Raw genomic sequence first — 16,568 nt, 5'->3', positions numbered from 1 at the left:
GGCACTGTGATTATCCAGTCTTAGTAAATCAATCCCTATGTGCTAACAATAAAACTTGGAAAGGCAACTTCGGAGTGCTGGTGACTTCCTATCCTTTACTTCTGGTTTTGCATGGCGCCATTCGTTACAGTCACTACAAGAACCCTCTGAGTTATCCTGGCCCAGTACTATCAGGACTATGCAGCCCTACACAACATTTGCTGTGTGTAGCCTCTCACCCTGCCCCAAGGGCCCAGCAGACACCCTCCCTGGGCTGTGCACTAATACAGCTCCTATTAGATAATTAGCAACTCTCGGGCCATTCTTCTCCCTCACATTCCTCATAAAGCCATGAATGAGCAGGTCTGCGAGGAGGGGCCTTTCGCAAGGTGACAAGGACTCTGTGCACGGGGGCAGTGGTTTGAAATGAGGCATTGTGGCCTAATCAATGGTTTTATTGGATTAGAGCGCGTTCTGTGTGAGGTGCTCTGGTGGGATAATAGGCAACTTTCTGCTCCGTGCTGGAGGGGTGTGAATGGGGCAGGCTCACTTCCCTCGGCACCTCGGAGCCCAGCTGGATGGGTGAGGACCCTCCGCAGCCCCAGAAAGAGTTTTTTTCCCCCAGTCCAGGAGGGCCGGGGATGGGAACTGGAGGACACAAGAGCTGATTTTGCTCTCTCTAAAGAAAATTGCTCAGCAGCAGCAGAGGAGGAGGAGGAGGATGATTGGGGAGTCCTGAAGGGCAGCGCGGGTGATTATACCCAGGGGCTGACAATCTACGGGGAATCTTCTCACACAAAAGGAAAGTTGTTGTTTGTTTGTGTCATTCCTGGAGATGGTGATTGACTCCAGCAGACCAATCACTTGTGTGTGCGCCTCTGGATAAGCTGGACTTGATTGGGGACAAGCTCAGGAACCGTCCATTTGTGATCTAATATATTAGCCAAACAATTTAGTGTATTCATGAGGTAACCTCAAAGTGGAGGCTTGAAAATTACCCGTAATCAGTGGCAGCATCTAGTCAGCGACCCCTTGTATGATGAGTGTGTCTAATAAGGAGGCATGAGAGCTTTTTACTGCTTTTCCTCAATCACTGGACACGAGCAGCACCAGATACAAGAGCCTGCGTGCACCTCAGGAGCCTGATCATCCTTTAGACCCCAGACCAGCACACGGAGACCCCCTGCCTGGGGTAATACCTGGTGACCCTGTGCCCAAACTGACAGCAGCGTAACTAAGTGCCCAGGGTGCCAACTAGGGACACATTGCCCAAATCAACACCAGGATACCTCAGTACTATTTGGGGACCCATTGCCTAAATCAACACCAGAGTACCCCAGTACCAGCTGGGGACCCTAATTATTTCCAGGTTACCCCAGTGCCCACAGTATCAGCCTTGGACCCTTTTCCTGGCAACAAAGGGAATTCTTCTCTATATATGTTTGAGAAAACTCACAGTATGGACATTAGGTGCAACCCTGGCACAGAGGAGCCCCGAAACACCAAACCTGGGCACAAGGAAGTCAAAGACTCCAGGGACAGCCAAAGCAGCCTTGGGGACTCTTACCTCAAGGAGCAGCAAGCCACATACTCAACTCCTGGAGCTTCTGACACCTGTGTAAAGTCCAAGAACGGTGGAACAACTGACCCAGACTACTGCAGGAGGATTCTGGTCCGAGGTAATGTGCCAACTTCTGTCTCCATATATCAGTCATTCAATACCAGCTTGTATGTTCCAGTGCCAGACTGCCTCCATCTTCTCCCTAACCTCTGTTCCACATGCCATAATATCATATACCAGATCCTATGCCTCCATACACATCATTCATATGCCAACCTCTGCACCTTCACACCAACCAGTTTGTCCCATACCAGCCATCAAAAATTGAAAATTTTAACTGTAATGAAGGAATATATTCCTACGTGTCAAATTCTACCAACTAGTGAGACTGTGTGCCTAAAAGGCAAACTTCCCTTATCTCCAGTACCAATATAGGACTTATGCTGGTGTCCATTCCCCTAGCCCAGCCTCTGTACCAACAAGTCTCAGACTTCTGGATTCCAACTCAACAAAACCAGCCTCTGTCTCTTCATAGCAGCCTTCTACCCTCAATACCAACCTCTGCCCTCCATAGAAGCCCCCTAATCCCCATAGCAGCTCCTGTTCCTCCATACCAGCCTCCTAGAAATGATACCAGCCTATTGCCTCCATAGTAGCCTTCTACCCACCATACCAACCTCTGTTTTTCTATAGTACCCCCCACACAAACCTCTTTCCCTCCATACCAACCTCCTACACCTATCACCAGATTATTTTCCTCTATGGCAGCTTCTACCCACTATACCAACCTTGGCCCCTCCATATTTGCCTCTTTCCCTCCATAGCAGCCTCCTAACTCCCATATCAAGCTCTGTCCTTTCATACCAACCTAATACCCACTGTGGAAAGCCTCTGTCTCTTCATAGCAGCCTCCTAAACAGTATATCAAACTCTATCTCATGGCTGTCAGTCTCCCACCAACTATACAGCCTCTATCCCTTCATACCAACCATTTACCCTCCAAATTAGCTCTATCTCTCCACAGCAGCCTCCTACTCACCATACCAGCCCCTTGTCCTGCCTGCCAGCCTCCTATCCACCATGCCAGCCTCTAGTCTTGTCTGCTAGCATGTCCTCCACCATACCAGCCTCTAGTCCTGTGTAGAAGCCTTCTACCCACCATACCAGCCTCTGTATCCTCTCTAGCAAACAGGGTAGGTAGCAGACCATGCTTTGTCCCCATACTGGTCTGTGTACAGCAGTGGAAGTGTCCATTCACATTTTCCTCCCTCTGAGCCTCCCCCAGGGACAGAATTCCTGCATTGCCTCCTGGCGTTCTTCTCAGTGACTCTTTTGGAGGCTTCCTGTATATCTCCTAATAATTGGCAATAATCACATCTTTTATTTCATTAGCTTAATTAGTGCCATAATGAGAAATCTTCTCACAGTGAACCAAAATTCTGTGGAAAAAATTCCCAATTATTTCAATAAAATCTGCCCCGGGTTCCTAGAGGGAAGTCTACTTCAATCCCCTGGGGTCCGCTCAAGGCTCCCTGAGAAAGACAAATGTTCTTTATGAAGGGAAAATACAGAGAGAAAATACCACAGACCACTATTATTATTATTATTATTATTATTATTAGTAGTAGTAATAGTATTATTATTATTAGTAGTAGTAATAGTATTATTATTAGTAGTAGTAGTTTATTTTCTATTATTATTGTTATTATTTCTATTGTTATTAATATTATTATTATTGCTATTAATATTATTAATATTAGTAGTACTAGTATTTGTGATAGTAGTATTTTTAATATTATGATTATTTTTATTGTTGTTGCTGTTATTTTTATTGTTATTATTATTTTGTTGTTGTTGTTGTTGTTATTGTTGTTGTTATTATTAGTAGTATTTTTATTACTATTTTTCTCTATTTTTTTTTTTTAAAGATGTATATATACATATTTTTTTATATTATGATAATGTAATGACAATGATAATACCAAAAATATAACTTTTATTATTCTTTTAAATATATAGTTGCAGAAATTGCAATTATAATAATAGTAATAATAATAGTCGTCTCTCCACAACACCTGACAATATATAATATTATTTAAAAAAATACATTTTTTTTTTCCTTATTCTTTCTGTGATTTTTTCTGATTTAGGTGTTTACAGAGATGATAAAAATCGGTTGTAAATTGCGGGAAGCAGTGAAATAATCAATACTAATCGGGGCGATCCAGAACGATTGCGGGAAGGTTTAGTGTCCAGCCTGCGATGTACCATTATATTTTAGAAATGATTTCTTTACACAGAGTATCGGAGAGAAAACTCTTCTATGTACTTCTCTCTCTTAATTATATAGAAATGTCCAATATTCTTCTGATTTATTTATGTTAATAATTCGATTTCAGAGGAAGTATAAAAGAGAAAATCCCAGAGTTTCTGGGCTGCTGGGGTCCGGCAGGAGGAGTTTTGGGGGCCCCAGGAGAACAAGAGAGCTCTTCAGGGGTCCCTGTGATGAATGATTTGGAGAATTAGGGGTGAAAGGAAACTTTTTGGAATTAATTGATTTCTTTCTCTGCCCCCTCAGATGCCAAGGGCTCCATCCGGGAGATTATCCTTCCGAAGGGGCTGGACCTGGACCGACCCAAGCGGACCCGAACCTCCTTCACTGCGGAGCAGCTGTACAGGTTGGAGATGGAGTTCCAGAGGTGCCAGTACGTGGTGGGCAGAGAGAGGACAGAACTGGCCCGGCAACTCAACCTCTCAGAGACCCAGGTATGGAGCCTCACTGGAGGCTCGGCATCCTCAAAGTGCCTCCACAGAATCTGAAAATGCCGACAGGACCTCTGCACTGTATGGAGTCTTTATAATACCATACAGAGCCTCTATGATACCCTACAGGACCTCCACTGTACTGAGCCTCTGTCATACCACACAGAACCTCTATGATACACTACAGAGCCTCCACTGTACTGAGCCTCTGTCATACCACACAGAACCTCTATGATACACTACAGAGCCTCCACTGTACTGAGCCTCTGTCATACCACACAGAACCTCTATGATACACTACAGAGCCTCCACTGTACTGAGCCTCTGTCATACCATACAAAGCCTCCACTGTACACAGTCTTTATACCCTACAGAGCCTCCACTGTACAGAGCCTCTATACCCTACAGAGCCTCCACTGTACAGAGCCTCTATGATACCCTACAGAGCCTCCACTGTACACAGCCTCTATGATACCCTACAGGACCTCCACTGCACTGAGCCTCTGTCATACCATACAGAGCATCCACTGTACAGAGCCTCTATACCCTACAGAGCCTCCACTGTACACAGCCTCTATGATACCCTACAGAGCCTCCACTGTACACAGCCTCTATGATACCCTACAGAGCCTCTACTGTACACAGCCTCTATACCATACAGAGCCTCCACTGTACAGAGCCTCTATGATACACTACAGAGCCTCCACTGTACATAGCCTATATGATACCCTACAGAGCCTCCACTGTACAGAGCCTCTATGATACACTACAGAGCCTCCACTGTACACAGCCTCTATGATACACTACAGAGCCTCCACTGTACAGAGCCTCTATGATACACTACAGAGCCTCCACTGTACAGAGCCTCTATGATACACTACAGAGCCTCCACTGTACAGAGCCTCTATGATACACTACTGAGCCTCCACTGTACAGAGCCTCTATGATACACTACAGAGCCTCCACTGTACAGAGCCTCTATGATACACTACAGAGCCTCCACTGTACACAGCCTCTATGATACACTACAGAGCCTCCACTGTACAGAGCCTCTATGATACACTACAGAGCCTCCACTGTACACAGCCTCTATGATACACTACAGAGCCTCCACTTTACAGAGCCTCTATGATACACTACAGAGCCTCCTCTGGACACAGCCTCTATGATACACTACAGAGCCTCCACTGTACAGAGCCTCTATACCCTACAGAGCCTCCACTGCACAGAGCTTCTATGATACCCTACAGAGCCTCCACTGTACAGAGCCTCTATACCATACAGACCATCTACTGTACAGAGCCTCCACTTTAATATACCGAACTTCCAGCACACAACACAGAGAGCCCACAGTTATACAGAACATTTACTGCACAGAGCTTTCACCATATACTATCCCGAACCTCCACTTTATACAGAACCTCCACCTTATTATACAGAACCTCCACCTTATTATACAGAACCTCCTTCACACTACACAGAGCCTTCATCCTACTATTCAGAACCTTCATCATACAGAGCCTCTATCATACCAGACAGCTTAGAAACTCCATTACACTACAGAGAACCTTCACCTTACTATACAGACCCTTTATACAAATCCTCTATCATACCATTCAGAGATTGTAACTTATAACACAAAATATCCACTATACAATACAGAGTTTACAACTTATTTTAAACAGCTTTTACCTTATTATACAGAACCTCCACTATGCAGAGCCTCTATTATATCATACCGCTTAGAACCTCCACTACACAAAGCATCCACTTTATTATACAGAGACTCTATCACATCGTACAGAGACTCAACCTTATTATAAAGAGCCTCCAACTTATTATTCAAAGGTTTTTTTTTAATCACACCATACACAGCCTCGACTTTAATACACAGAGCCTTCATACTGTATGACAGCCTCCACTAAATAGCCTTTACCATACAGAGCCTCCACCTTAGGGTGTCACTTTGTTGCACCTCTTAGCTATGGCTTCGCCATAAACTGCCTCCTCCAAGAAATGATGCCCGATTTATTCTCAACCCATAACTGTTGGGAATATCATTGTACAAATATGTGCGATTATACTGACAGACTAGCACCCGATCAAATTGTCCCGATCAATTGCTGAGGGTGACAGACTGAAGGACATAGCTGACAATGATATACTCATTATATAATGTATAATATAATTTATATTTCATATTTTATTATAATAATCGAAAAAAATATATATCTATATATATCTATATCTATATCTATATATATACATATATTTATATATTTTTCTATATCTACACTCTGTCTCAGTCTCTTGATACCATAGCATTATATTTAACTAATTTCTGGTGGGTCCAATAAATCGTCTGCGAGATTGTATTCTTCCCCTCCGACCACCAATATCGGAATATTCGTAGACTCTGAGTGACTCCAGTTCTGGGGGATCCTGTAAAAATTCTTCATATATCTGACATTTATTGTATATAGATGACATCCCATACAGTGCGATGTACAGTCCCCCACTAAATCCCTCTGTATTATATTGTATTATATTATATTAAATTATATCCGAGTGGTACATTATTTATTTACATACTTTACAACATTTATTTTTCTCTTCTATATTCTACATCACTTACATCCTTTATTTTCTATTGATCATTTCCCCCCAAATTCTCTTTTATGTGACTCATCTATTCCCCGATTATAATCTATACTGTCCTCACATTACACCGCCGATTGTTTATATACTACTATGATATTACTATAGCTGTTTATATAAAACAAATAGAAAGGGAGGGATGTACACACTTCAATCTATAATTCGACCCGATATACCAAATCGTCCTATATAATCATAATAAAAATAATATCATCTTCGGTATCAACAACGAAAAAAAAAAAAAAAAGGAAAATAAATAAATTATAATAATATTATAATTCTGAACATCATCTTGATTATTATACTTATTATTGTTGTTGTTATCAATATTATTAGCAGCAGCAGTAAGATAATGTGAGGACATAATATTATATTACATTACATTATATTATATTATATTATATTATATTATAATGTATTTAGTTAAAAAGTAACAATAATAATGATAATTAATAAAATATTGCTGCTATGACTGTTATTATTAATATTACGATTATTATCATTATTATATTTATTGTTATGTAGCTCTCATACTTTAACTTTTTTATTATTTCTATGAATAGCAACAGCAACAACAACAACAACAACAACATAATAGTAATCATAATAATAATAATACATTATTACCAATAATCTCTATTATTAAATCATCATATTTTAACATTTTATTACAGTTATTCTCCTTATCATTTTATTATACAAATAGTCCCTTGCGATGGTCGGCAGTGTGTGTGGGGCGTCGAAGGGATCCGATCTGGCTCACGTACAATTTGAGAAGATAATTATCGGGCGATGCATGCTCGTATGTATAGGAATATATTGAGTGTAAATGGTGCATATACATAGGATATTGCTCCGTCTATGTCCAGTATATTCTGTGTACAGAGGAGCTGTGTGCCGACAGATTTCTCCGGTTGGAGGGTCGGACCCGGCTGTAGATTGTACGATGTCGGTTGTTTTTAGGGACGATTTGCTGTCGGCTAGAATATCATTGGGACTTTTCTACTGACCGGATTGAGGGAGATGTAGAATTGGGATATAACAATGTACAATGTAACACTCCGAATCGGATGACAGTTCCCATCATCCCCGGGGACGCGGCAATATGTTCTCCGGATGGAGCAATGCCCGATTTCGGTACATAGCAGATTCTACTGCCGGGACAAACTGTCATACGATTCAGATCGAACAATGAAGTATGAATATCCCGCCTCAGTGCACCTTGTCATATCGTCCTAAAATCTATTTCTGTCTGCCTCATCCATGTCTGTCTGATTTCACTTAAATATTTATTTCTTCAACACTTCTCTCAAATGCTTTCCATACCTTTCTCCATACTCCTCCATACTCCTCTATACCCCTCCCAATACTCCTCCATACCTCCTCCATACCCCTCCCAATACTCCTCCATACCTCCCCATACTCCTCCATACCCTTCTCCAAACCTCCTCCATACCCCTCCCCATACTCCTCCATACTCCTCCATACCCCTCCCAATACTCCTCCATACCTCCTCCATACCCCTCCCAATACTCCTCCATACTCCTCCATACCCTTCTCCATACCTCCTCCATACCCCTCCCAATACTCCTCCATACCTCCCCATACTCCTCCATACCCTTCTCCGTACTCATCCATACCCCCCACCCATACTCCTCCATACCCCTCCTCATACTCCTCCATACCCTTCTCCATACCTCCCCATACCCCTCCTCATACTCCTACAAACCCTTCTCCATACCTCCCCATACCCCTCCATGCTCTTCTCCATACTCCTTCATACCCTTCTCCATACCTCCCCATACTCCTCCATACCCCTCCCAATACTCCTCCATACCTTTCTCGATACCTCCTCCATACCCCTCCCGATACTCCTCCCAATACTCCTCCATACCTTTCTCCATACCTCCTCCATACCCCTCCCAATACTCCTCCATACTCCTCCATACCCTTCTCCATACCTCCTCCATACCCCTCCCAATACTCCTCCATACTCCTCCATACCCTTCTCCATACCTCCTCCATACCCCTCCCAATACTCCTCCATACCTCCCCATACTCCTCCATACCCTTCTCCGTACTCCTCCATACCCCCCACCCATACTCCTCCATACCCCTCCTCATACTCCTCCATACCCTTCTCCATACCTCCCCATACTCCTCCATACCCTTCTCCATACCTCCCCATACTCCTCCATGCTCTTCTCCATACTCCTCCATACCCTTCTCCATACCTCCCCATACTCCTCCATACCCTTCTCCGTACTCCTCCATACCCCCCCCATACTCCTCCATACCCCTCCTCATACTCCTCCATACCCTTCTCCATACTCCTCCATACCCTTCTCCATACCTCCCCATACTCCTCCATACCCTTCTCCATACCTCCCCATACTCCTCCATGCTCTTCTCCATACTCCTCCATACCCTTCTCCATACCTCCCCATACTCCTCCATACCCTTCTCCATACCTCCCCATACTCCTCCATACCCTTCTCCATACCTCCCCATACTCCTCCATGCTCTTCGCCATACTCCTCCATACCCTTCTCCATACCTCCCCATACTCCTCCATACCCTTCTCCATACCTCCCCATACTCTTCCATACCCTTCTCCATCCCTCCCCATACTCCTCCATACCCTTCTCCATACCTCCCCATTACCCTCTCCATAACCCTCCCCATACTCCTCCATACCCTTCCCCATACCTCCCCATTACCCTCTCCATACCCCTCCCCATACTTCTCCATACCTTTCTCCATACCTCCCCATTTCCCTCTCCATACCTCCCCATACTCCTCCATACCCTTCTCCGTACCTCCCCATTACCCTTTCTATTCCCTTCTCCATACCTCCTCATTACCCTCTCCATACCCCTCCCCATACTTCTCCATACCCTTCTCTATACCTCCCCAGTACCCTCTCCATACCCCTCCCCATACTCCTCCATACCCGTCTCCATACCTCCCCATTACCCTCTCCATACCCCTCCCTATACTCCTCCATACCCTTCTCTATACCTCCCCAGTACCCTCTCCATACCTCCCCATACTCCTCCATACCCAATTCTATGTTTTCCCATTACCCTCTCCATACCCCTCCCCATACTCCTCCATACCCTTCTCCATACCTCCCCATTACCCTCTCCATACCCCTCCCTGTACTCCTCCATATCCTTCTCCATACCTCTCCATTACCCTCTCCATACCCGTCCCCATACTCCTCCATACCCTTCTCCATACCTCCCCATTACCCTCTCCATACCTCCCCATACTCTTCCATACCCTTCTCCATACCTCCCCATTACCCTCTCCATACCCTTCTCCATACCCCTCCCCATACTCTTCCATATCCTTCTCCATACCTCCCCATTATCCTCTCCATACCACTCCCCATACTCCTCCATACCCTTCTCCATACCTCCCCACTACCCTCTCCATACCCCTCCCCATACTCCTCCATACCCTTCTCCATACCTCCTCCATACCCCTCCCAATACTCCTCCATACCTCCCCATTCTCCTCCATACCCTTCTCCGTACTCCTCCATACCCCTCCCAATACTCCTCCATACCTCCCCATACTCCTCCATACCCTTCTCCGTACTCCTCCATACCCCCCCCCCCACCCATACTCCTCCATACCCCTCCTCATACTCCTCCATACCCTTCTCCATACTCCTACATACCCTTCTCCATACCTCCCCATACTCCTCCATACCCTTCTCCATACCTCCCCATACTCCTCCATGCTCTTCTCCATACTCCTCCATACCCTTCTCCATACCTCCCCATACTCCTCCATACCCTTCTCCATGCCTCCCCATACTCCCCCATGCTCTTCTCCATACTCCTCCATACCCTTCTCCATACATCCCCATACTCCTCCATACCCTTCTCCATACCTCCCCATACTCCTCCATGCTCTTCTCCATACTCCACCATACCCTTCTCCATACCTCCCCATACTCCTCCATACCCTTCTCCATACCTCCCCATACTCCTCCATACCCTTCTCCCATACCTCCCCATACTCCTCCATGCTCTTCTCCATACTCCTCCATACCCTTCTCCATACCTCCCCATACTCCTCCATAACCTTCTCCATACCTCCCCATACTCTTCCATACCCTTCTCCATCCCTCCCCATACTCCTCCATGCTCTTCTCCATACTCCTCCATACCCTTCTCCATACCTCCCCATTCTCCTCCATACCCTTCTCCATACCTCCCCATACTCTTCCATACCCTTCTCCATCCCTCCCCATACTCCTCCATGCTCTTCTCCATACTCCTCCATACCCTTCTCCATAACTCCCCATACTCCTCCATGCTCTTCTCCATACTCCTCCATACCCTTCTCCATACCTCCCCATACTCCTCCATACCCTTCTCCATACCTCCCCATACCCCTCCATACCCTTCTCCATACCTCCCCATTACCCTCTCCATAACCCTCCCCATACTCCTCCATACCCTTCCCCATACCTCCCCATTACCCTCTCCATACCCCTCCCCATACTTCTCCATACCCCTCCCCATACTCCTCCATACCTTTCTCCATACCTCCCCATTACCCTCTCCATACCTCCCCATACTCCTCCATACCCTTCTCCGTACCTCCCCATTACCCTTTCTATTCCCTTCTCCATACCTCCTCATTACCCTCTCCATACCCCTCCCCATACTTCTCCATACCCTTCTCTATACCTCCCCAGTACCCTCTCCATACCCCTCCCCATACTCCTCCATACCCGTCTCCATACCTCCCCATTACCCTCTCCATACCCCTCCCTATACTCCTCCATACCCATTTCTATATTTTCCCATTACCCTCTCCATACCCCTCCCCATACTCCTCCATACCCTTCTCCATACCTCCCCATTACCCTCTCCATACCTCCCCATACTCTTCCATACCCTTCTCCATACCTCCCCATTACCCTCTCCATACCTCCCCATACTGCTCCATATCCCTCCCCATACTCCTCCATACCCTTCTCCATACCTCCCCATTACTTTCTCCATACCCCTCCCCATACTCTTCCATATCCTTCTCCATACCTCCCCATTATCCTCTCCATACCACTCCCCATACTCCTCCATACCCTTCTCCATACCTCCCCATTACCCTCTCCATACCCCTTCCCATACTCCTCCATACCCTTCTCCATACCTCTCCATATTCCTCCATACCCTTCTCCATACCTCCCGATACTCCTCCACACTCTTCTCCATACCTCCCCATACTCCTCCATGCTCTCCTCCATACCTCCCCATACTCCTACATATCCTTCTCCATACCTCCCCATACTCCTCCATACCTATCCATACTCCTCTCCATACCCCTCCCCATACTTCTCCATACCCTTCTCCATACCCCCCTTCATTCCCCTCCCCATACTCCTCCATTCCCCACTATACCCCTCCCCATACTCCTCCATATCCTTCTCCATACCTCCCCATACCCCTCCCCATACTCCTCCATACCCTTCTCCATACCTCTACATATCCCTCCTCATACCCATCTCTATACTACTCCATATCCCACTATACCCCTCCCCATACTCCTCCATACCCCACTATACCCCCATACTCCTCCATACCCTTCTTCATACCTCCCCATTACCCTCTCCATACCCCTCCCCATGCTCCTCTATACCCTTCCCCATACCTCTCCATATTCCTCCATACCCTTCTCCATACCTCCCCATACCCCTCCTCATACCCCTTCCCTATCTCCTCTATAACCCACTATACCCCTCCCCATACTCCTTCATACCCCACTATACCCCTCCCTATTCTCTTCCATACCCCCCTATACCCCTCCCTATACTCTTCCATACCCAACTATACCCCTCACCATACTCCTCAATACCCTTTTCCATACCGCACCATACCCCTCCTCATACCCCTCCCCATACTCCACCATACCCTTTGCCCTGATGCCTCAATTTCTCCATTATACTTCTCCCCATGCTTCTCTATACCCCCACTGTACCCCTCCCCATACTACTCCATACCCCACTATACCCCTTTCCCAGATACCTCAATACCCTTCTCCATACCTCACCATACCCCTCTCCCAGGTACCTCCATACCTCTCCATACCTCATCATACTCCTCCCCAGTACCTCCATACCCTTTGCCCAGATACCCCCATACCCCATTTTACTCCTCCCCATGCTACTTCATGCCCCTCTCTACCCCTTTCCCAGTTACCTCCATACCCCTCTATACCTCACTATAGCCCCAGTGCTTCCATACCCCTCCTCATACTCCACTCCATACTCTACACCCCTTTCCATACTCCTCCATACCCCACTATACCCCTCTCCCAGGTACCTCCATACCTCTCCATACCTCACCATACCCCTCCCTATACTCTACTATACCCTTTGCCCAGATACCTCCATATCCCACTATACCCCTCCCCCATCCTTTTCCATTCCCCACTATACCCCTCTCCCAAGTTCTTCCATACCCTACTCAATACCCCTCTAAATCTCATCATACCCCTCCCTAGTAGCTCCATACCACTCCCCATACTCCACCATACCCTTTGTCCAGATACCCCACTATATCCCTCCCCATACTCCTCCATACCCCACTATACCCCTCCCCTGTACCTCCATACCCCACCAGACCATTCCCCATACTCTTCCATACCCCACTATAACCCTCTTACTAGTACCTCTATATCTCTCCCCATTCTCCTCCATACCCCACTATGCCTTTCTGCCCAGGACTTCTATACTCTTCTCCATACTTCTCCCTATACTCCTCCATACTCCACCATACCTCACCCCATACTCCTCCATACCCCACTATACACCTCTCACCAGTACCTCCATACCCTTCTCCATACCCCTCCCCATACTCCTTCTTACTTTACAATACCTCTCCTTCTCCATACCCCTTCCCTTACTCCTCTATACCCCACCATACCTCTCTCCAAACTCCTCCATAACCCATTATACACCTCTCCTCAGTACCTACATACCCTTCTCCATACTCCTCCCCAGGGGCGGACTGACCATTCGGAGATTAGGGCACTGCCCGGGGGCCCAGGGTCAGTAGGGGGCCCCATGAGAGGCTACACACTACAGAAAGAAGCTAGGACCTTCCATGCAGGCTATGCTGTGGTAGATATTTAAATGCCCACTCTATGTGGCTGAGCTGCAATTTGTAGGTGGCGCTTTGTGTGGTTTGAGTGTGGACACAGGGGGCCCCATGATCTCTGATTGCCCGGGGGCCCCATGAGTTGTCAGTCCACCCCTGCTCCTCCCCATACTCCTTCATACCTCACTATACCTCTCCTTCTCAATACTCCCTCCCTTACTCCGCTATACCCCACCATAACTCTCTCCATAGTCCTCCATTCATCACTATACAGCTCTCCCCAATACCTCCATACCCTTCTCCATATCTGTCCCCATAATCTTTCATACCTCACCATACCTCTCCTTCACCATACCCCTCCCCATACTTCTCCATATACCACCTTAGCTCTCCTCAGTACCTCTATATCCTTCTGAATACCCCTCCCCATACTCCTCCATACTCCTCCCTACCCCCAATACCTCCATACCCTTTCCCATACTGTTCCATACCCCACTTTACTCCTCTCCAGTACCTCCAAACCCCTCCTCTCTCTTTACCCTTCTCCATAAGCCTTCTTTCACTCTACCCTTCGCCAGACGCCCCTGCTCTATATACCCTTTTCCATATGTCTCCTCTCTTTATGCTCTTCTCCATACCCCTCCGGTCTCTATACTCTTCTTCATAACTCTCCCCATACTGACCCATACCCCATTATATCCCTCTCCATAACCCTCTCTTTTCCGCTCCGCATACTCCTCCATACCCCCTCTCCATTACCTCCATACTCTTCTCCATTACCTCCATACCCCTCTCTAAACCCCACTACCCCTTCTCTCAATACCCCTTTCCATTCTCCTCTTTTTCATACCCCTTTTCTCTATAACCCACACCTCCACACATCCTTTCTATACTCTTCTTCATAAACCTTTTTATACCCCTCTCCATATCCCTCCTCGTACTTCTTCATACCCCCCTTTTCCCTTCTCCATATTCCTCTCCAGTACCTCCATACCCCTCCTCTCTCTGTACCCTTTTCCAGACCCCTCTTCATACTCAGGTTTAAACCCCCCTTCATACCCCTCCTCACCCCCCCCCATTTTACCTCTCTCTTCTCTTTCTCTCCCTCTATATTTGCTCTCACTTTTTCTCTTCTCTCCCCCTCTCCCCTTCAGCTTTCTCTGCCTTTTTTTTCTCCTCCATCTCTCTCTTCTCTCTCTCCACCACATTTTCTCTGTTCCCTCTCTGTTCTCCTTCATTGCTCTTTTGCTCCCTTGCACTCTCTCTTTCTCCTCTCTCTTACCTCTAGCTTCTCTCTCTTCCTCTCTCTCTGTTCACCCCCTCCTACCCTCCTCCTTGTCCCCTCTCTCTATATCTCTCTCCTCTCTCTCTTCTCTTTCTGTCTGTCCCAACACATGCACACTTTCTCTCTCTCTCTCCTCTATCTAGCTTATATGGTTCTGTTTGCTGTCTTGACAGGTGAAAGTATGGTTCCAGAATCGCAGGACAAAGCAAAAAAAAGACCAGGGTAAGGACTCTGAGCTGCGATCAGTTGTTTCAGAAACTGCAGCCACCTGCAGTGTTCTCCGGCTCTTGGAACAAGGCCGTCTTCTATCCCCTCCTGGTCTGCCTGGACTATTGCCAGCCTGTGCTGCAGGAGCACTGCGGGCCACCAACAGTTCTGGACCCGGGGCTCAATCCATTCCCGAAGTCACCAATGCCCCCCCTCACCAACCTGGACTGCACACTTCAGGGCACAGCATCTTCAGCATGCCTGTGCCATCTTTACTGGGCACTGTGGCCAACCGGCTATCCTCTAACCCACTGACAATGGCAGGGAACCTCCAGGAACTCTCCGCCAGGTACCTCAGCTCCTCGGCCTTCGAACCCTACTCTAGAAATTCATCTAAAGAAGGTCTAGAGAAGAAATCTCTGGACTGACTATTCCTAATATGTGGTGACACTCTCTGACTAAATGTCTCAGGCATGTGATGCCGCTGACCTTGAATTTCTCAGAATTCTCTACTCCAATGCCACCAATCCCCAACCTCAGATTACTCTACCCCTAATGCCATTGACTGCCAAACATCTCAGTACTTTTCCCTTAATGCCATAAAGCTAATCTTTAAAAAATTTCCAACTTTCTGCCACCAATCCCCAATCCCCAAACCTCACAATATTATACACAATATTATAACTTAATGACAGTGATCCCCAAACTTCAGAATATTGTAACCGAATGCCATTAACCCTCAAACCCCTGCGTACTTTCCCACTTAATGCCATTAACCTAAACCTCTGAATATTATCAAAATTAATATTTAAATTCACTTCAACAAATCCTCAAAACTATAATGTTATAACTTATTGACGGTAATCCCCAAACTTCAGAATACTGTAAACTAATGCCATTGACCCTCAAACTGCTGTGTACTTTCCCCCCAATGGCATCAACCTAAACCTGAGAATATTATAACTTATTACCATGAACTCCCAAACCTCAGACT

The 16,568-nt window shown here is 46.4% G+C and overlaps 1 protein-coding gene across 1 annotated transcript; it reads left to right on the top strand.

Annotated features, from left to right (window-relative positions):
• The first annotated feature begins 398 nt into the window (after positions 1-398).
• On the top strand, positions 399-16,159 carry LOC309563197 (ventral anterior homeobox 1b-like). The gene is made up of 3 exons (XM_082267560.1): positions 399-1,658; positions 4,119-4,306; positions 15,541-16,159. The coding sequence occupies exons 1-3, from the start codon at positions 1,418-1,420 to the stop codon at positions 16,000-16,002; spliced, it is 891 nt and encodes a 296-aa protein (XP_082123686.1). The 5' UTR covers positions 399-1,417; the 3' UTR covers positions 16,003-16,159.
• Positions 16,160-16,568: the final 409 nt, after the last annotated feature.

The sequence above is a fragment of the Pelophylax lessonae genome, assembly GCF_965119305.1.
Source record: "Pelophylax lessonae genome assembly, chromosome: 9".
Taxonomy (NCBI): Eukaryota; Metazoa; Chordata; class Amphibia; order Anura; family Ranidae; genus Pelophylax; species Pelophylax lessonae.
Note: the sequence above shows the minus strand (reverse complement) of the source record. Positions and strands in the feature narration are given on the sequence as shown.